General features: G+C 34.6%; 2 protein-coding genes across 2 annotated transcripts; both read right to left on the reverse strand.

Moving 5' to 3' along the window:
- Positions 1 to 520: 520 nt before the first annotated feature.
- On the reverse strand, positions 521 to 8,996 carry LOC110631698 (ATP-dependent DNA helicase Q-like 5). Its single transcript, XM_058128905.1, has 20 exons — positions 7,835 to 8,996; positions 7,686 to 7,739; positions 7,430 to 7,539; positions 7,109 to 7,321; positions 6,940 to 7,018; positions 6,600 to 6,653; positions 6,428 to 6,502; positions 6,283 to 6,336; positions 5,708 to 5,752; positions 5,527 to 5,621; positions 5,335 to 5,458; positions 5,014 to 5,112; positions 4,583 to 4,638; positions 4,374 to 4,476; positions 3,940 to 4,068; positions 3,493 to 3,662; positions 3,307 to 3,331; positions 3,112 to 3,227; positions 1,626 to 1,959; positions 521 to 1,192 (listed from the first exon to the last, which is right to left on the reverse strand). The coding sequence occupies exons 1-19, from the start codon at positions 8,924 to 8,926 to the stop codon at positions 1,872 to 1,874; spliced, it is 2,781 nt and encodes a 926-aa protein (XP_057984888.1). The 5' UTR covers positions 8,927 to 8,996; the 3' UTR covers positions 521 to 1,192; positions 1,626 to 1,871.
- Positions 8,997 to 9,743: 747 nt separating this feature from the next.
- Positions 9,744 to 16,870, reverse strand: LOC110631704 (uncharacterized). The gene is made up of 7 exons (XM_021779625.2): positions 16,729 to 16,870; positions 15,768 to 16,595; positions 15,541 to 15,649; positions 15,076 to 15,196; positions 14,204 to 14,932; positions 10,906 to 12,823; positions 9,744 to 10,558 (listed from the first exon to the last, which is right to left on the reverse strand). Exons 2-7 carry the CDS (start codon positions 15,961 to 15,963, stop codon positions 10,137 to 10,139), a joined length of 3,495 nt encoding a protein of 1,164 aa, XP_021635317.2. The 5' UTR covers positions 15,964 to 16,595; positions 16,729 to 16,870; the 3' UTR covers positions 9,744 to 10,136.
- Between the last annotated feature and the right edge of the window lie 4,333 nt (positions 16,871 to 21,203).

Genomic DNA, 21,203 nt, shown 5'->3' on the forward strand with positions numbered 1-21,203 from the left:
AGATATATTTCTTTTTAAATATATAATATTCTTTGTTTGGAGTATAGCTGATTGTAGCAGGCAAGAAAATATATTGTTTGTCTAATATTTTAATTTTATAATTTTTTTTACAACTTTAATGTGAACACCTTTATAATTTTATTGTATTTGAAATTTTTTTTAACTATAATTTCTATTAAAAAATAAAATAAAATTTAGCAATAACATGATTAGCCGTTGAATAATGATTAATCAAATTATTAAAAATGGTTAACCAACTTTAGATGGATTTTACCTTTTCATTTTTCAAGTGAGGCTCTTCTTCACTTTACTGGGTTACGGACAAATCAATATTATCATTCGAGATTAATTTACTTCTCATTATTTTTTTACGTGTGTGTATTGTAAATAAATATTAGTGAAAAAAAATTAAAAATAAAAACGTCCGGTAGAAGATCCTTTCAATTCTCTAGTTATGACAATTGAGAGTAGCAGTGCCTAACTCCTCATGCCGCAAACTAAACGAAAAGCAAGGGAAGAATTTGTCAATCGTTGAAAGCTTGGTAGTATTCATGAATTATACAAGGAAATTATTATTTATTATAGACGTACACAAAAACAAAAAATTAAAAAAAAAAAAAAAGAAAAGGTAAAATTACCATCCTCTAAATCGTGGTCTCCTTTGATCGTGCCGAACATGGTATTGTAATTTAACATCTTATTGAAAGGAAAGAATTGCCCGCGAGGCTCTACAAAGTTCATGTCTTTACCTTTCCTGTTTTAATACAAGTTGGATGAACTTCTACCCTCTACAACATCCCCTTGCGTATACATCACTTTAATACCCTTTTTAATTATTAATTTATTATTATTGTTTAATACCTTATTAACTTGATTCACAATACCATCTATTTTTATTGAATTTTATATATATATTTTTTAAAATAGCATAATAGCATAATCCTGATCTGTTAACTTGTACTTCGTGTGCTAAAACATCACTATCCACACATCCAATTTTCTAAGTTCCCGTTGCTCTGATTTTATAATAATAATAATAATAATAATAATAATAATAATAATAATAATATCAAACTACGCAAAACTGGAGAAATAATTCCCCTTCTGGTCTCCTACTTTTGGCTTTGCATTTGTCGCCAAGTAGGAAATGCATCAGGACAGTGGCAACACTCCAACTTCCTAGGACTTACCCCTGCAATTGGTGGGGTGCACTCCATCAATTCAACAAGAACATAACATGTGCTCACTACCGAGTCAGTATTAAACTACAAAACATTCATTAATCAGCTTTTTTTCCCTTTTTAAATGTGGGCAAGAACTCACAAACAGCATTACACAAAAGAACATGACATGCATTCTAATAAGAGAATATGCATTGATCCTAAGATTGAGATTTCTATTACCATCTTGAAGTTTCTTCTCAAAAATGATCTTTTTTAAAGAACAAATACTTGGTTTATAAACGGAATCCAGATGTGGAGCAACAAAATAAGCCTCTAGTTGTGAACATCTATGCATTCCTCTTCAATGTTCCAAGGACTATGTCTATGCTTCATTAGAATCAAATTAAAAGCCTCGTTGGGGAAGCCTCAATAAAAAGTTAAATCAAGAAAGAAAGAACTCACCTTCAGTAACTTTATAACCATTGCAATTTGATTTCCAAAGTCATCTGTGAATCGGTGCTGCCATATGCAGACTAAAGGATGCATCTCCTTTTGTAAGTTGCATATTCGATTCCCAATCAACAGTTCTGCTTCTCATTGGCTAAAAATCAGCTTAATAAGAACAAGCCATCTGATTAGCTGATGATAATTCAGGCACCCTTCAGTACATCTCCAATCTAGCAGGAGATCTTGCCTGATATTAAAAAGCTATAATGCATTTTTCCCAACAAAATTCATCAATTCTGTCTTTGCAGCTTCCATAACCACTTGGAAGTCTATCTGCGTGTACCTTCCCCTGCAGTTTGAAATTAGCAAACAGCTCAGACCTGCCTAGGTGATTTTTTTTTTTTTCTTTTTTTGGGTTACAAATGGGGTTTAAAACCCCAAGCTAGCTAACACAAATTCTAGCATGAGAAATCCCACAAATATCATGAAGAAGCCAATTCAAAATCCCCAAAGGGGTTCCTGAAAAATGTTATTTCCAATAGATATGGTAGCTCCATGATTTGCCAGCCAATTGCATAACAATTGGCCTAGGTGAAAAATTTTAAACAAGAATCATGCACCATAATGCCATGCAAGTAATCATCTGCTCAACATAATTACCCTTTATAAACAGACCAAGAGGATTAGGGGATCATGACATTACGAGTGTAAACTTCTTGGATTTTTTGTGTGTCTGGAATTTTTTTAGAGAAAAAAAAAACTGACAAAATGAAGAAAAAATTATGACCTTGCAACTTTCTGGGGACCAGAAGTTCTGAGTCAATTAAATTAATATAAATTTGACTTAACTTACCACATCAGTAAGCATGTGAACCATGCTAATTCCAAAAACAAAATTCGCTCCCCTCACCCTCTTTCCAACCTCTCCTCTTTCTCTCTTAACCTAAATCTAAAATTTTCTTAATGGACTTTGTTTAATTGATTTAAGACGAAGACAAATATTTTTCAATGAAAACTTAACTAAGTAAAAAATGTTTATCACATTTAAAAAAAAAAACAAGGAAAAAGGATGAAGCAAAGAGAGGATAAGAAGAAGGAAAGGAAAGGGGTAGGGTTGTCATATGATATCACATGATTTTCTTTTTGAATTAAAAAATCTCATTAATGTGGCAAGTAGACAAAAATTTTAGGATCTACTTGCATAGAGACTTGTGAAATAAAAGGGATATATATTTCTTATTTTACTTGAAACATAAATCTAATTAAATTAAATTTCATTTCAACTTCCTTTTTTAATCTATGATAACATTTTCTATCACAGAAATAATATAAAAACACTCAAATAGAGAATAAAAAATCTCAAAAAATTTAGGCACTAAAAATGCCATTTTCCCACGGATTACCACATGAATGTATTTTATTCTAAAGAGCAATGGTATAGGGCTAGATAATTATTCAATTTATTGAAATGAAACATGAAGTAGTTGAATTTCTAAGATACCAGAAATGAGTCTTAGACCAAGTTGTAGATGGGTAGGCTGGGCTAGGAATGCCATGCATTATTCTTGCGACGGCTCGAGGGGTAAATTTGGCCTGTGAGTTACTCTGCAGAAAAACCTGTATGCCAAAGAGAAGCAGACAATTTAACACCAATAACCATTAGTAGAAATATGAATAAATCTGAGTGAATTCTCACCTTTATATCTGCTCGCAAAAATGGGCTGCAAATAAAAATGATGCTTCTATTAGTAGTTCAAAGACATTCACAAAATACTCAAAAAAAAGAAAAAGCAGGGCAAATCGTTAGATTTTAGTTTTTAACTACATAAGATGTATCTTTAGCAATCAGCTGATCCTATTGAAGGCAAGGACCTTAGCTAACCTGCTTTGACGCATCTGATTTGAGATGTCATATTGGCCATCTTCTCTAAAGTAATCCAAAATCTTTCTTTGCAAGCAAGGTGTATGCTGGGAGTCATTGCAACCTTGCATCTTCTCACACTCATTCACAGCAGAGACTGCAGCATTAAACATTGCATCCAATTTTTGCACCTGGTTTTAGAAATGAACTACATATCATATGTGAAATTGAGGGGAAAAAATAGTCAGAAAGCATGTAGAATTGTCCAGTCAACTGGTTCATTAAAGTGCGCAATAATGCTATGATCTAAAGACTCGTACATATAATTAGATATTTGGATGATCCAAAAGTCATTTGACTCGTGCACCTGGCAGTTATAATGAGTTTAAAGTTCATTGCTACCATACATTGAAATGTATATTTCAATTAAGAAACACATTTTGAATCAAAAGAATAAGAGCCAATCACCTTTAAACGTTCAACCTCCGATAACCATCTTGTAAGATAAGCTGAGAGGAAGCAAAAATCCTCAGGTACCTTCACTATTGAGTAGCAATAGGCTGGATTGTTAACCTCGTATGTTATTTCTCCCTTCAACTGAAATAGTCCCAGGAACAAGACAAAATGTGAGTTTTATAGTTACTTTCTATAAAAATGATAACATTCTTTTTAATGTAAAATTAACATGCTAAAATTTTGAATGTGGCTCATTAAAATTCCTTTATCAAGAAGTGAGCATTGAAACTTCATAAAACAAACCAAAGGAATTACAGAAGGTGAATCCTAATGCTCAGTTAGGTGTCAAAAATCAAAATATGATCATTACAATTCCTGCAACTATAGTAAGCATAACCCTGAGTGAATAAGGAATTGAGAAGATGATTTTCATTCAAATTCCAAACCTTTAGACTCTGTAAGTGATTTGATAGGTCAATAGTTGTAAATCCAATGCTATTCGCTACAGTAGGTACGTCGAACACGTGTTGCCCTTGTTTTGTTTCTGACCTGAAACATGATTAAGCAAAAGTCATTGCACCAAAAGTTTCCACATTGAATGGGCTGTAAGATCACTATTTCATGGTAACTAGTAAGACATCATAAATAAGCCCACTTTTTAAGAATTGCTGAAACTACGATATCCTTGTCAGCCAACAGCACCGGAGTAGTCTGCATTTACACATTTCAAGCATGAGTAGATGGGTATTGTGAAATGATAACAGATAAGTTTCCATAAGTATTGTTCAAAAACTATAATATACTCCCACAACATTTTGAAACTATAATGTATGTAGCTGTGAAATTTCTTGGCACTAAATCTGCAAATCATTTCTTTTGATAAACCCCATAAACTATGAGGGTCAAACTCAATGGAGCTGATTGACAGCAGTTTATGATTTTTCGAAGCTATAAATTATGTTGTCAAAGCACAACAAGGGCTTCAGCAATCTACCACATACAACCCATTATGCCAATAAAACTTTCAAGAAAGAAAAAAAAAGTCCAATATAAATCAATGGAATTTAAAATGCTTGTACAACCAACCTTATAGAAATTCAAAGTGCAAGTTACATTTAGCTCTGGAAGTAGATGCAAGTATTGAACTTCACCCAACTCCAACTGTGTTAAAAGTGTGAGCATAACCTGCCAGAGTCAAAGACCAAGTGCCCTTTAACAAAAAAGAGAATATGCCAGAGGAAATTCGAAGAGAGTTTCAGTTATATTGATAGTTTTTGAGCACTAAGATCATGTTCTTATTAAGGTGGCCAAGATGCCATAAGATTTGCTAATAATTTATCTAAATCAATGACTTCTATAAAATCAAAATTTCTAAAAATTGATGCAGCAATAGTACATGGGAAAAACCTCTTCTTTCATATCAAATTCGCGGGAAGCAGATTCTCTGATTATTGAACAAATTTTCCCCTGCTTGCCATTGGAGAAGACATAACTTAGGAACTTGCTTACAGCATATTCATCTACCCCTTCACTGAGAGTAAAATGTCACAAATCAACTTCAGATCTTGGAATTATTTAGTTCATATATAATCTGATCACCTGTGCAATAGACTCCGAAGCTTGCAGTAAGTGGTATCATCAAAAAAGAGATGGCAGTAAGACAACCTTCCATCCCGTCCAGCACGTCCAATCTCCTAAAAAAGCAATATATATATATAACTCTATCATACAGAAAACTCTCCTAGCATTAACAAAAAATGGTTGAGGAACAGATTTCTACCTGAACATACTCTTCCAAGCTTTCTGGCAGACTATAATGAATTACCTAAAAGAGATGCAATTGAAGAGTCCCAGAATTAATTGTATGTGATGGCACCAAAGAGAATTCATGCATATGGTGATAAAAGATAGTCCTCCAAGGGCACCAAACATGTAAACTTTTGAATCCCTGATTGGTATTTAATCACATTTTCACTTAAAATGCAACTGCATCCTACAATTTACTTGGTTAATCTCTGAAAACCAGCAGTGAGGCTACCACAGCAGGCCTCATCACTGGTTCAGGAACTGCAGCTTTGACACCCACAACCCAAAATTGGGCTTGATACAAAATGAACAATCAATTTCTATCAATAGTGTGCATAGTGGATTGAAGCACCACAAAAATTTTTATAACTATATTATGGATAATTGGGTACATTATGTGAATGTTGACCTGCCCAACATGCCCACCATGAGATGTACCATATTATCAGTATGCAACCTGGATGATCAATTTCAAAAATACACCAAATATTGGGAATAATTAACATGAACACAGATAAACCATAAAATCAGAGTAGGTTTTGTGCTTACAGCTCCAACATCCCTCTTGTCAAGCCCCATTCCAAATGCCACGGTTGCGACAACCTTCCATTTACAAATTCAAGTCAACACATTTATTCACTTTATTGTATTTTACAAAATCTATTTTATATGTAGAAATAGAGACTCTTCTCACCACTCTAATTTTGTTAGAACAGAATAACTCTTGTATTTGGCTACGATCCTTAGAGGGGATAGCGCTGTGGTAGCTCTAGATATAAAATCAAAGTGAAATTGTCAGATCTAGAATCTAGCAACAAATTGCATGAACAGATATCCAATATACAATTGATAATCATAGAACTAACCTTTGACGAGATATTGTTATCACATAAGTATCTGCTTACTATATCAGATTCAGACTGCAAAAACATCAATGTACAATGGTTAACTTTGCCCATTACTATTGCAAATTTAAACACATTACATGTAGAGTATTATTAACACTACTTGTATGATAATTTTAACAATATTTTATTCCTTTCACAGTAGTTAGATGCATGGTGAACTGATGTAAAACTTTTAGCAATCAGATGATGGATGAACATTCCTACAGAACTAAGGCATAAGCTCTACTGTGGTATGAGTTACAGAATCATTTTAACAAAGCATTAGAATAAACATTTGAAACATTGATAACATAATTACCTGGAATTTGCAGTATATAATGATGCTTTGGACTTCCATGAAGGGAGAAGATTTCATCAAACTCAGCAAATCTTTCATTCTATTCAATTCAAGGCACTGATAAGTGAACATATTAATTAAATCACTTAAGAAGAAAAATCCAATGTAGAAAAGAACCATCTGAACTTACCTATTTCCACTCAGCGACACTGATAATTGTAGATTGTCCCTTATGTGGGGTTTTTGAATAAGATTAGCAGAAGAAATCTCTAAAGCAGACATTACAGCATTCAAAGTTGTATTAGTGGCAGTTGCAGTCATTGCTAGAAAGCATTGAACATTGAGTCTAGCACGAAGTAAAGGTGCTCTGAGCCTCATGTATGAGGGCCGGAAATTATGTGACCTGTCTATGTTCACCAAGTGAAGAAGTTTTTGTGAGTATCCGATAAACCTAGAAAGCAAGAAGGGTAGCTAGGGAAGACAAATGAAAAGATACAACATAATAACTCACCATTCAGAAATACAGTGAGCTTCATCTACCACAAGAAGTGATATAGAAATGGCAGAAAAATTTGGCAAGAATTCTGCATTTAGAAACCTCTCTGGTGAAACAAAAAGGACCTGGTATTTAGGCCAGAAAGCGTTAGCCATAGCAATAATGCTTTAGTTGCCTAAAGAAAGAAAATTCTCCAGCAATTTGAAGGGATACCAATCAATATCATAAACAAAACCATGATTAAATTGCATTTAAATTAGATTAAACTCACCTTTATGGCCGCTTCTTTCACTAGCCTGAGTGTCTCAGCGGCTTCTTGGGATGTCTAGAGCAGATTTATTGAAAATAATAATAATAATAAAATCAACTTCAGCCAAATTACATAACATATAAAAGACAGAAAAGAAAGCATAAAATAACCTGACTGCTACTCAACAGGCCTCCCTGAAGCTCTGGAGGCAGCTGTTTCAACTGATCAATCATCAATGCCACTAATGGACTCACGACCAGCGTAATCCCCGGCAAAAGCATCGCGGGTATCTGATAACACAGCGATTTACCAGCACCAGTAGGCAAAACCAGCATGGTCGACTTCCCATCCAGCACCATCTTGATTGCTTCCAGTTGCCCATCTCTAAATGAATCGTATCCGTACATCACATTCAACAGCTTCACCAAATTCTCATCTGACGCCTCATTTTGAACTGCAAAAACTGCCTCCTCAATTACCTCGCTTCCCTTACCCCGCTTCGGCTTCTGTTCCATAATTTCACTGATTAAACCATCCTCAAGATCGGCATCGCAGACACTCTTCCTTTCGGCTTTCTGTTTTCGCTTGCTTCTTCTATAAGATTTGAAGCCGCTTGATCCATACCCATTTTTACTTGTGGCTTTTCGGTTCAAGAACTTGCGTTTATTTCGATTCATATTTAGCTTAACAAAATTTCCTTCACTGACACTGTATTTGCGCAATTTCGCAGGGAGCAAAGGCGCATTAGCTCCTATCAAATTAGGATGCTTCTTAAAGGAGTTGGGTTTGTTTCCTTGCGAGACATGATCAGTGGAATTAGCTCCTGCAGAAATTTGAGGGCGAGTATCGTTTTCGGTGCTCTCGAAATTGAGAGAGGGTCTATGGATTTTGGAGAAGGAAGCGGATTTTGAGAAGTAGCCTGCAGGAAGCGTTTCAATGGAAAGGGAAATGGGCACCGTGGGGCGGCTTTGAACGAAAGGATGACAGATCTGGAAGGGGAGAGTGGATGGCGGAGGGAGGTTTGGTGCAGGTTCATCCTGAGAGGGTTTTGGAGGCGATTTGGTTAATGGTTTTGGGGTTTTTTTTGAGCCGAAGGAGGTTTTAACCCTAGTTCTGGATTTGTGAGAGGAGGACAAAATTTGTGGAAGTGGCTGCGGCGGCGGAGAAGAAGGAAGAGGTGATGGTGATGGTGATGGTGGTTTTGAGTTTCTTGGAGGGGTGGCAGAGATGTGTGACCCATCGGAGTCTGAATCGGATTCCATCAGGCGAGGACGATCCAAATTCGGGAGGAAAAATAGAGGGCATAGCTTTATGCTCCAGATTTTCCCGCCAAATATTTTCCTGGTCATTTTAATCTTTGGTCGAAATGTCTGATACACCCTTCGATTATGTCAAAAACTCAAAATTACTTCACCAAGCTTGCTGGAATTTTTTTCCTTTTATTTATTGGGCTAATTTGTGAGGGCGAGTCTTTTATGTTTGGGCTTAAGGGCCTAATGGGCTGAACATCATTTAAAATATATGACTAAATTATTAGAAGAAAGTTCATTTTTGCTTCTAAACTTTTTATCCAATTTTGTCCATTTGTAAGCTTTTTTATCAATTAACCCATATTTGGATTTAGGTTTAAATTAGCCTCTTTTTATTAATTTTTTTATTGATTAATATTTTAAAAAAATAATTTATGCACTACTCCTATGGAAAGGGATAAATTAAAAGGTTTGAATAAATTGAGTTAAAAACTTAAAAAAAGACAAAATTAGATATGGGTGGAAAAGCAAACATAAATTTTTATCCTTAAATTATTATGTACAAGTTTTAGTTTAGTAACAGTGACAGTGAGATTAAAAAATTTCAGTAAAAGCTAATTGTATCAAAAGAAAATATATTGCAACGACAACTTGCAAAGTCAAAAATAAAAAAATAAAATAAAAAGATTAATAATTGGATTCATTGATTTAAAGCAAAAAAAGGGGGGGAAAAAGGCACTAATAATAATTGGATTTTTTTTTTTCATTGAAGGGTAAAAGGACTCGTCTCCTTTTTGCTAACCTAGAAATGGACAAAAGGACAAGCAAATGAAGCAAAATCAAAGCTATACCTTTTAACAATCATAAGAATATGAATGGTTGGGTTTTAATTCACACTTCTCTCTAACCAAGGACTTGAATCAAGTTGGGAGTAACTAACAAGAATGAGGCGACTGGAGCAGAACAAGCACAAATCTCCAATGCTCTTCACTAATATCAACCTAATAACAAATAAAAACTTTACAATTATATCACCAACGCATTGTGGTGTTTCTTACAAATTAATTGGAACCAACAGAAACCAATTAGCAATAATCTAAACAGCCCTTCAAACACAGAAAAAACCATTAACGTACAAGCACTCAGCAACTTCTCCAAGTGGCTGGAGGGGGTAGCAGAATTTCGTGGTGGGCACCATTGGCACGGTGTGAATGAAAGACTTTTACATTATTGTGCAATTGCACTTGGATTCCAGCTTCGGAGGCTTTATACTATCCGTGTTATTAGAAAGGCCAACATTACGTACCATAGATTCATTGGCATTTTCATCATTCTCGGTCTTGGTAGAAGGGGATTTTACATCCAATTCCATCCGTTTCCGTCTGACTTTCAGGGATTTTGATGTACGTTTTCCCGTAGTTCTGCTGCGTGAATCCTTTCTATCTGCAGTGGACTTTCCCAGAACTGTAACTGTTGGCCAAGAACCTTCCAGGCAGACCGAGTCTTCTTTTTCAATGGCTATAGTTGCAGCCCGGTAGGCCAGATCATGGACAATGGAGCTACAGAAAAGTGTTGTATCTGTTGCTTCTTCAAGGGTTAGGCTTCTTGCCATACTTCCTCTCTGAACCTTTACAGTTGAATCCTCTGATACAAGCAAAGAATATCAGAGAATCAAGCTAGATTTTACTAGTCCCATGTCAAAGCTTGAATTGGCATAAAATATGTTGCAAGCACATGGAAACCATAAAGCATTATTTTACAAATCTGTAAACCAGAAAAGTGACATTGTAGCTTTACAACCACAAAAACATGACAACATTATTCTTATTGGATAAGAACTCATTCAAAAAAAAAAAAATGCTAAACCAGACACTGTATGCAAACTAAGAAAGAGATATCTCCTTTATCAACAAGAAGAGAGATGTGTTCAGGTTAACTATAGTCAACCCAACAGAAAGATAATAAAAATAATAATGCTAGGATAAACATACCCAATATGCCATGTGAGTGATCCGAGTTGCTTTGCTCCAGAACAGAAGCAGACATTTCCTTGCCTGAAGATGTAGGGATTGAAACATCCTGAAATTCATTTATACTACTCTTTGAATTTGTAGAGACATCATCATTCTCTGAGCCAAGGGAACTTTGACAGAAGTTCTCAGTTTCTATTTCAGATATTGAGACCAAAGAACTATGAGCAGTAACCCCAATATCAATTCGTCCATCAACACTAGAGTTCAACATGGTATGTTCCATTTCAACTGGAGGATCTGGAGTAATAATTGATGCTTCTACATCTGAGATACTGATTGTATTGTTTAGTAAATCATCTTTGTTTCCATGTAGATGACAGTCTTCATAAGTCGGAATTGATGCTACTGGATTCTCCTCTAACTGAATGCCAACTGTCTGGCATGAAAAACCCGATGTACAACCCTCCTCAGGAACTACTGCACCGGTAAAAGATACATTAGAAACACCCATTTCCTTTTTTTCTGAAGATACCACTATTCCGTGAGAAGTTAAAGTTGCTCCTTCTATTCCATCATGCTTCATATCACCAACAGAAGCCTCACTTTTCTCTTCATGGGTGCTTGTTGCAAGACCTAAAGCATGAGTGTGGTTTGAAGTTCCAGACAAAGATGATCCAGCACTTTGAGGTCTATTTTTTGTGTCATATCTGTAGTTCTCCATGTCAGATTTCCTGCCACTTAACTGCCGTTGAACACGAGTTTCGACTTGCCTGCCGGAGCTGAAGTCAATAGAGGATGAAGCAGAGGTACTGGCATGTCCAAAGGAGCTTCTCAAACTGTTTGCACCATCTCGAGTATAAGAGAAATCATCGTAAGTGATGGTAGAGGCAATAAAAGTCCTGGCTTGAACAACTGGCCCCTTGATGCTGCTTGACCTCTTAAGCAGTACAGAAATGCCAGCACCTTCAGAGACATCCACCTTAAGACTTTGATAGTCACTAGAACGTAGCAATTGCTGAGCTTCAGAGTCATTATCAGGTAGCATGTAACTACCAGCAGGTTGCCCAGCTGCATGCTGGCTAGCAATCCTCTGCTCATCTCCCTCCACTGGTGACCTAGCTTGGGAACTTTCTTGGAAGTAAGTATGGCTTTGTTCATGGCATGTAGCTTGGCCATGCTTAACATCATCTCCTTCCTGAATAACTCTCGACTCTACCTCATCAAAAACTTGTGATTGTGACTTAGGTATGGCCACCTGTGTGTCAAGCTCATCAAATGGTTTGTGTTCAGAAATATTCATAGACGACACGGGGGAATTCTTAGAAGCTACTATTGCTGTCTCCAGACAGGTGGCAGCCACAAGATTGTTTTGTCTACAGCAATCTGGACAAAGATTTATATCCTTTTCCAACATTTCAATGGCAACATACCTGCAACCACATTTAAAACAAACTTTTGTGTTTTTGCTACTGTCGACTTCTGAAAAATCAGCTTTGACACATAAAGTGTCGGAAGCAGAACTGATCTCCATATCAATCTGCTGGTGGCTGAAATCTTCAGAGTCATTAGGCTCACATTCAGCTGCAGGGTTTCTGTCAAAATCACCAACCCGAAAGTGCGAACCATCATCCGCATCATGCCTGACATCCTTATTTAATGTATCCACCTTATCAAAGGCAAATACTTCTTCCTGAGCATCAGAATATCTTGTTTTTCCACTTTCAATTACCATATATTCCAAACGGTGGTCATTTTCATCAGTATCAGGTGCAGCACTGGTACCTTGATCAGAACTTGCATTATTGCTGATTGCAACTGAAGAATTCCTAGACATCAAAGGACGATGTGCAGAATTTGCTTTTGCAACATAGAAGGTAGAACTTGGCACACTAGATAAGAGTGGTCTGAACATGTTCTGAGGACTCTTCCGATGATCCTACACAAAACATTGATCAAGATAAAGGATCTGTGCATTAATATCTCTAAAACATGTGAAAAAACTCCTTTTTTAATCTAATTTGCACACAGAACTATACACTACATGTTTCTGATAAATTAGAAAACCTCTTTAGGTTCAACATACCACTCCAATATGGATAAAAATTTAGGCTAGCTTGCTCTTTTTGATTCTTTCATTACTCTATAGTTAAAGCAATTTCTTTTTTCTCATAGAAAACCGTATTTATTGAATAACAGCTATTTCGTGCTTTTTTTTAGAGAGGGAGGGAGGAAGGGTTGAGTGATTCTTATTCAGCCTGATCTCAAATAGATTGGTTGAATTACACGGGCCTCCCACATGTTTTCAGAAATTACAACCAACTTGCTTGTGATTTTAGGTGCTAGAAATGACTGACTTCTCAATAGTAGGGGTTGCATACTGGGCACAGCGATCTTGCATATTTTAGTTTTTAATGTAGGTAAAGTGATGCAGTGCTGTTAGGGTCTGAAATAAGAGAAGTGTGTCTTGACAGAAAAGTACACAGCCCAGGGTGTGTAGTCCTCTGTCCAGCAATGTGAGATGCGTTTTGTTTTGGGGGGCCAATTTCATCTCCAGCAGTCGTATGTCATAGAGGACTTCCTATTTTGGCATAAGATGACCACAAAAATTAGTTTGGAATTAATTTATTAGTTTTCCAACTCTATTTAGGATTTGTTTATGTTTTCCTATTCTATCTAAGATTAGGTTAATTCCTATTTTTCTTATATCTTCCTATTGTATTTTATTTTATCTAAAATTCCTAAAAAGTAGAATTATATTCCTATTATTAGGTTTGGGAGTCTAAAAAACTCCATAAAAACCCATAAAATCTGCGTATTTCAGATCAGTTTTCAGTCAATAAAATTCCGTCAGAGAAGTTTCTCTCCATGTTCACTCTTGTGTGAGTGTGTGTTATCTTGTTAAGCTTCATGGTGGGATGGCATTTATAACAAATTTGAATATATTTATCCACCTAAGAAGGTTTGAAGTTTGGTGTCATGGATTAGAAGTGAAGGGATGATTGTAAAAAAACTTAAGTTACAGAAACTGTCTGCTAAACAACTTGCAATTGGTAGGTCCCCTAACTTTTCTGAAGTTAGACCATGACATTATTCACCCTAAAAGCACGATGTATGATTGTGTGACAGTGATGTGAAGCAATATAACAAAAATGCAACTGACCTACTTAGTTTTCCAGATTTTTTATCAGAATCACATGATTGCAGTTAATCACCAGTCGGCAAGTATATTAACTACTTTTTTTATGATATTTGCAAAACATACTTGTAAAATCTGGTCATAAAGGAAGCAATTTAAATGAAATAGACAATAAAATACCATTTGACGAAGAGCAGAACCAAAGGATCTTTTTGGAGCAGAACTAGGAGAAATTATTCTCGTTGATTTCTTAGAAAATGCCACAGCTCTATTATTTGAAAATGTGTCAGTTGTTTTTGAAGCCAAGCGGTCTAAGCTACCCGCATGAATTGATTGCACAGAGTCCAAATCATCATCACCAGATGATGCAACAGAACATCTGCTGTGTGAGCTAGTCCGATCTCGCTCTTGACTGTGTGATGAACAAACACTTCTAGAAGCAGTCGGAGACATTGATTGCCTATGAAATTTTGAGCTTAAGTCCCTACCATTTCTAGATGCTGGTGAAGAACCCCTTACGTATGATGCTGGTCGATCTGCCAGAGAGGTGCGGAGATTGGGTGGTGCTTCAGAAGGGAAACCAGGGATATTTGATTGCCATGCCCTTATTTTCGGTGAAGTAGAATTCCCTCGACTTGTTCTTACAGGTGAAACTCCCCTTCCTCTTGACCCTGTGCTTGTCCTCCTTGGGGTCGGAGTTGAAGACCTTGGACCAGGTGTTGTAGCTTTACTTGGAGAAGGAGATGGTCTACGTGATGGAGAGGCAGGTCGTTGGCTAGGAGTTGGGCTAGAATGAGATGCTGATGATGGCCTTCCCCTGGACTGAATTGAACTATTACAGGACCGAGGTGATGGGCTTAAGCGATTTGGACTTGCACTGCCCCTACTGCTTCTGTAACTATTCTCCATCTGCATATGGATAAACTCTCATTTGCAGGAAAAATAAAACATTAAACAGTTTTTTTCTTTTTTGTTTTTTTTCAAGAAAAACTTTAGGGGTATACAGGTAGACACAATTGTGCTCCATTACATAAAAGTCATCAATGACCTACAGTGGATGATCTTGATATAGTGATAGGCTGACTCCGAGGTCTGCCCCTGGATGGAATGTTAATTGCTGGCGGCTCATCATCCAATGAGGGAAAAAGTGGAGTCTCAGGAGGCGTTAATAACCTTAAGACATCAATAACAACAGATTATCTGTCATCACCAATACTCGCAAAAGATTAAATGCAACTTAATTCTTTTAAAATCAGTATTTTGCTTGACTTGTGAACCAATTGAACAATTGATAAAAATAGAATTATCAGCATTCATAGCAAGAAACTTAAATTATCATTCACAAAAAATCCCATAATTAGATATTGGAGTGTAGACAAGTGCTTCCTATGTAAAACTTAAATTCTTCTTTCTGTTCATTTCTGAACAAAAAAAAAAAAAAATTCTAGGTGTCATAAAGCCAGTGAATTAACAATGGCAAGTTCACAAAATATCAGCACAAGAAAATCATAACCCACCAATCATAGTCATTCTTCTCCCCATCCGCATGTAGCAGTTCACTACTTTCTCCTCGAACAGGAATAGAGATTCCAAGCTTGAAATCTGAGAAGTGTCTCAACTTTGTGGCTGTATGTATGCAATAAAATCAAGGAAAGAAAATAAAGTAACGTCATCAATCAGAAGAAACAGACAATATATGCTTTTATTTGAAACCTAAAATATAGAGGTTGGTGCAGAAAATTACAAAATGTGTCTTCAAAGTCATCAGATGACTGGAGCAAAAATTTCTCTCTTTCTCTGGATTGCATTTCATTGAATAATGCAAGATCGTCATCTTTCTCCTTGAACAGCAATCCACCTTCAAGACTGTGGCCTCGCCTATGGTTCTCAGCTCTGGGCTCCCTCCCAGGAGAATATCTCAATGCCGGAGAAGGAGGCATGTCCACTCCACTACAACCTAAACTTTCAAAATAATCACTTGAACCTCTCCTTGCAGCCACAAATCCAATTGCCCATCACTTGCATATGACTATAGCACACAACTAAAACAATTGAACCTTGCATTCAAATTGTTATTTTCAAAAGTTCCATTAATTTAATCCCACTTCTGGCAATCCAAAACAATTATACAAATATAATTCACAATAAGTAACTGAATCAACTGTACCATTCAAAATGCGGAAGGTCAACAACCATATCCAATAAGCACGAAATCAAATCCTTAGCCTTGCAATACATTTTCCAAAAAACCCTAAATTCCCATCACCCTAATGATCTCCTGGTACCAAACCATAACATTTCACAGCCCACTCCTCCAATTCATACTCAAATTCAACTTCTATTACTGCTTTAGCCTTCCATTGAAGCTTAAAATTCCAAAAACAAAGCTATAACCCACCGTTTGAAGCTCATTGAAAGCAGCTTGACTTGAATAACCAAAAACCGGAGTCAAAATTTCTTCCAAGATATAGTTGAAAGCTCGTTCAACGCGAATAAGATCTCGAATATGAAGACAAAAATGAACTTTAAATGCCAATTACAATGCGAAGAATGTTGGGTAGCAACCTCGGATCTAAAGCATTTAATAGTTACGTTTAGTGAAAAAAAATTAAGCAGATCGGAGAGGATCAATTATAAAGTTTCTAGCTTTCTCTCTCCTCCAAGAAAATGAGAGAGACTTACAAAAGAAAAGTTGAGCAACTAACCTCTATCTATCGTTTCTTTTTCTTTTCTGCTTGCTGCTCGGATATGCCTCTTTCCTTCATATCAAGCTTTCATTTTTTTTTTTTTCTCCTTTCCTCCTCAGTTGCTTAATCTCTTTGTTATTTGATATTTCTTTTCTTTTTTTTCATTAAGTTTTTTAAGAAAAATAATTTCTTTCTTTTTTATTTTGTGAATTTGTATACTACAGTTACTTAAAAATAATTTGTTTTTAAAATATAATTATTACAGGCACATTAAAAAAAAATCTTTGATTAATGTTGCAGATATTATAAAATTTTTTATTACTCGTATGTAATATTTATAAATAAATATATAATTTAATTTTTAAAATAAAAATAAATAATGTATTTACAAAGTCTATACTAATATAAATATTTTAATATAAAAATTTTAAATTTATTTTTATATAAAATATATATTATATTAAATCTATCATCCGTTGAATATTTTTTAATAAAAGAGTACATTTATTTTATCGCATTAAACAAACATAGTTCTGAATATATAATAGCATACAATAAGAAGAGGCGAATCAAGGATTTAATTAATTATAGAAAAGCCAAAACACAAGAAGGGAGTTATCATTAGCCATGCCACTAATAGAAAGATATAGAATGATGTCGTTTTAATTGGTAGGTTATAGAGAAAACTTAAAAGGCTTCAAACATGATTATTGATGATAACTACTCCTTGCTATTAAGGGTTTCTAATTCCCAGCAAATAAATAAGCATCTTTATAATTATTAAAACAAATTTTTTTTTTTGTGAAGTTTAATTATTTTCAACATATTTTATCTATATTAGTTCATTTTAATTCATAAATACTAAAATAATTTATTAAATATACTTTTTTTAATTTAAGTGAAGAGATAATTATCTAATTTAGAATCAGGTATAACACCAACTTTATTTAAATATTATAATTAAATTTATAAATTATCTATCAAGAAAACAATTGGTAAGACACAAATCATCATTTTTTTTTATTCATCATGTTATTATTTTATATTCATTTTATGGTCTATAAAATACTAATATCTTCGGGATTCATGATTTCTCTTTTAAATAACGTATTTTCTAATAATCGAACATAAAATTTTTATTTGGTAAAATTAATATACATACAATAATTCTATTACAATTGTTTATCATAATGAAATTTATATAAGACTCGTAATAATTAATAGTTACAATAAAACAATTGTAAATATATCGATTTCATTATATAATTTTTCTTAAACATGAGTTTCCATTTTAGAAATATAGTAAACCTTATCATTACATCTAATATTTATATGTACAAACTATTAAATTAATAAGCACTTAGTGAGTTTATTAATTCAACAGTTGGTTAAAGTTTTAAATTTTTGAATTTCAAATAAAAATTATACAAATTATATTTGAATTAATATATTTTTTATAAGGTTGAAAGATTAAAGGATTGTTTCAATAGTTAAGTGAATGGAGACCTCATGAGATTAAAGTGTATTTGTGGGTGAGTTAGGGCTACTACAAATTAGATTTAGAGGGGCAATGTTTAAGTATTAGAGAAAAGGTAGGAGTGGTGTCAATTGAAGATAAGTTGAGAGAAGGGAGATTGAGGTGGTTTAGAGGATAGAAAGAAAAAAGCATTACACATTTTTGAGGATTTAACCCAAAATTGGAAAAAGACCAAATTTTTGGGATAAAGGCTTAGTTGAGTTGAGTTGAGTTGAGTTGAGTTGAGTTGATGATTTTATGATTTGTTAACGCATAATTTGGGTAAAGATCAAACCTTTGGCTATAAGTCTATTTTAATATTATATTGCCCCATCATAGCTTCACTTTTCGTTCTCTCTTTCCATTGGGACCCATCATCCACTCTTCAGATTTAAGGTAGGATTTATAAAAAAAATAAAAAAATTCGTCCCCCAAAGAAAATAAAATAAAATTCTTCCTAATATGAGAGCATGTATATATATTAAATAAATGGTTAATTGAGTTTTTTTAATTAAAAATATCATTGTATATGTATATAATTGATTATTTATAAAATTAATTATATTTATTTAATTAATAATATTATATATTGAAATTATTTTAATATTATTAAAAAATTCAAATAGTACGAGACGACGCAGTTTTAGACTTTTGACTGATTCTTTGCCACTTTTGGGCAAGTACACGTGAAGGCCGCGGTTTTCCGTTTGAGTTAACAAAAACAAAAAGGCTAGCAAGCAACGATCAAATGATGAAGACTTGTGGCCGTAGATATAGCTATAAAAGTGTGTCTTGCAGGACACGTGGCATAGTTCACTGGTTAAATACGATAGATCCAACGGTTAAAAAAGTGAAAAAATTTTGTGTGTAGGATTTCAGTTTTACTTCTTCATTCCCAAGACGAGGAATTCTTAATAAGATTTGTCTGGTAGTTAGACGATTTTAAGGGTCAATAATATGGTCCCACCTCTATGAGGTATACTAACTTTGATTTACATTCTTAATTTTTAATTTAAATAATATTTTTTTTAATTTCTAAATTATTTATGTAAATATAATATTTATTAAATTAAAAAATTATATTTTCATAAATTAATAATTTTAAGTAAATATATTTTAAATTATTAAAATATTAATATATATAATTTTAATTATTATGATCATAAATAAAAAGATAATATAATTAAATTTTTTATGATAAATATCAAATTAATATAAAAAAATATTATTTTTAATGTAATAAATGTCTCATCAGTAAAAATAATATAAAAACTAAATATTGAATGTCACAGACATTTTTTTACTTAAATTGAATATTAAAAAATTTTATGTTATAAATTAAATTTTATATATTTTACTATTACATGCATCTTGTCACGACCCAACCTATAGGTGACCAAGGCCGTAGTAAGCCTAACTGTTCATTTACCCAATTCTAAGGCCCATTTGGGCCCAATTTCAAGAAACCAAACGGACAGAGTCTGGCCATAAAATGGACTTTCCAACGGGGAATTTTCGACTCACCCGACCTGTAAACACAATAAATACTCAATTGGGGAGCTCAGCTCACCCTCCACATACTCATCAGCATAAAAATAAATGGGAGCTCAGCTCCCTCATCCAATCCATCAAACATGCATAGAATATTAAGTTTACAGACCCAAATCAAATAAACATTTCTAATATATGCGGAAATTCTAAGATTTAACAAGTTTATATAAACATTAGTAATCGACCTGCGAGGGAGAAAGCAGGTTAACCTCAAAAATATCCTCCTGTGGCCTGGAAAAATTTTTGAACAGGAGTGAGCGTTCGACTCAGAGAGTAAAATATCAATTTTAACCATAATCTCTATAACTATCTAAAACTAATGCACCCTGTAGAGTGAAATGCAACATCAATAATATTTTCACATCATAACATCAAAAAGGTAATTTGGAGCACTCACACACCCTGTAGTATCAGTCATAATATATGGGAGCTGATCCCCTATACAGCTCTCTTAAATCCAACCTGGTGCCAGCGAAGAACTCAAGCCGGACTTTCGCTTAATAAACCAAATCGAAGGTCCCAGCGAAGAACTCAAGCCGTGACTACCCCTCGAAGGATCAGGTCCCAGCGAAGAACTCAAGCCGTGACTACCCGTCCTATCCATAGTCTACACCACATCACACGCACGCCAACGCACGCACACTGCTCCAAATTACCACAACAACATCCATGGCACTTTAACAGTTATCAATGCAACATAAATCGTGCCTAGAGTTTAACTACATAAATATATGCATATAAGTGATGCATGGGCATGCTTGAACATATAATAATATCGAAATTACAGTTAAAATTAATATTTTACTCACAGACTTGACGATGGTCACTGAGGCAGCTGGGTGGAGGAAGAAGGATGTCCCGGCTCACCTGACAATTTTATTACAATCATTTAATAAATTTAACTCAATACAAACAAAGAAAAAGACCAATACGTCCTAAGTCGCATCAAAATCGTGAGTCTCCCCTATATCTAGGACCTACCCAACCTGCAAAAGGGCTCAAAACACACTTCTATATTCACAATCCATATGTCCACAACTCAATCACATCACACAGCCCCTCCTGGGCCCACCAAATCAATCATCCATCACAACATGTAAAATTTCAATTTAGTCCCTATAATTGACCATTTTTGCAAAAACTGCCCAAATAAGCTCTAAAAATTCTAAAACTTTGCCCCGCGGTCCTTAGCAATATTACTAGGCTATTGCAAAAAGAATCATAATTTTCTAAGCTACCACGAATATTTTATGGATTTTTAATCCTATTTAAGCACTAGAAAATTACGAAAAAGCAAGGTTCGGGTTTACCTTTGCCGATTCCGACTTTGGGGACGCGCTCGGGACGTCTGACAATGGGGGGATAGCCAAAACCTCGATCCAATTCGGAGACTTTTCCGGTAACGAGTCTGTCTGGCCGGAAATTC

This window comes from Hevea brasiliensis, chromosome 10 (assembly GCF_030052815.1).
Source record: "Hevea brasiliensis isolate MT/VB/25A 57/8 chromosome 10, ASM3005281v1, whole genome shotgun sequence".
Classification (NCBI taxonomy): domain Eukaryota; kingdom Viridiplantae; phylum Streptophyta; class Magnoliopsida; order Malpighiales; family Euphorbiaceae; genus Hevea; species Hevea brasiliensis.

What these genes read in the sequence shown, in the direction of transcription:
- LOC110631698 (XM_058128905.1), bottom strand. Translation starts at nt 8,926, where the DNA reads ATGGAATCCGATTCAGACTCCGATGGGTCACACATCTCTGCCACCCCT. An exon ending in GCCTGTTGAGTAGCAGTCAG is followed by an intron (nt 7,740 to 7,834) that starts GTTATTTTATGC and finishes AATCTGCTCTAG; the next exon opens with ACATCCCAAGAAGCCGCTGA. An exon ending in TGGTCTAAGACTCATTTCTG is followed by an intron (nt 1,960 to 3,111) that starts GTATCTTAGAAA and finishes TTCAAACTGCAG; the next exon opens with GGGAAGGTACACGCAGATAG.
- LOC110631704 (XM_021779625.2), bottom strand. Translation starts at nt 15,963, where the DNA reads ATGCCTCCTTCTCCGGCATTGAGATATTCTCCTGGGAGGGAGCCCAGA. An exon ending in GAGAAGAATGACTATGATTG is followed by an intron (nt 15,197 to 15,540) that starts GTGGGTTATGAT and finishes TGATGTCTTAAG; the next exon opens with GTTATTAACGCCTCCTGAGA. An exon ending in GTTCTGCTCTTCGTCAAATG is followed by an intron (nt 12,824 to 14,203) that starts GTATTTTATTGT and finishes TGTTTTGTGTAG; the next exon opens with GATCATCGGAAGAGTCCTCA.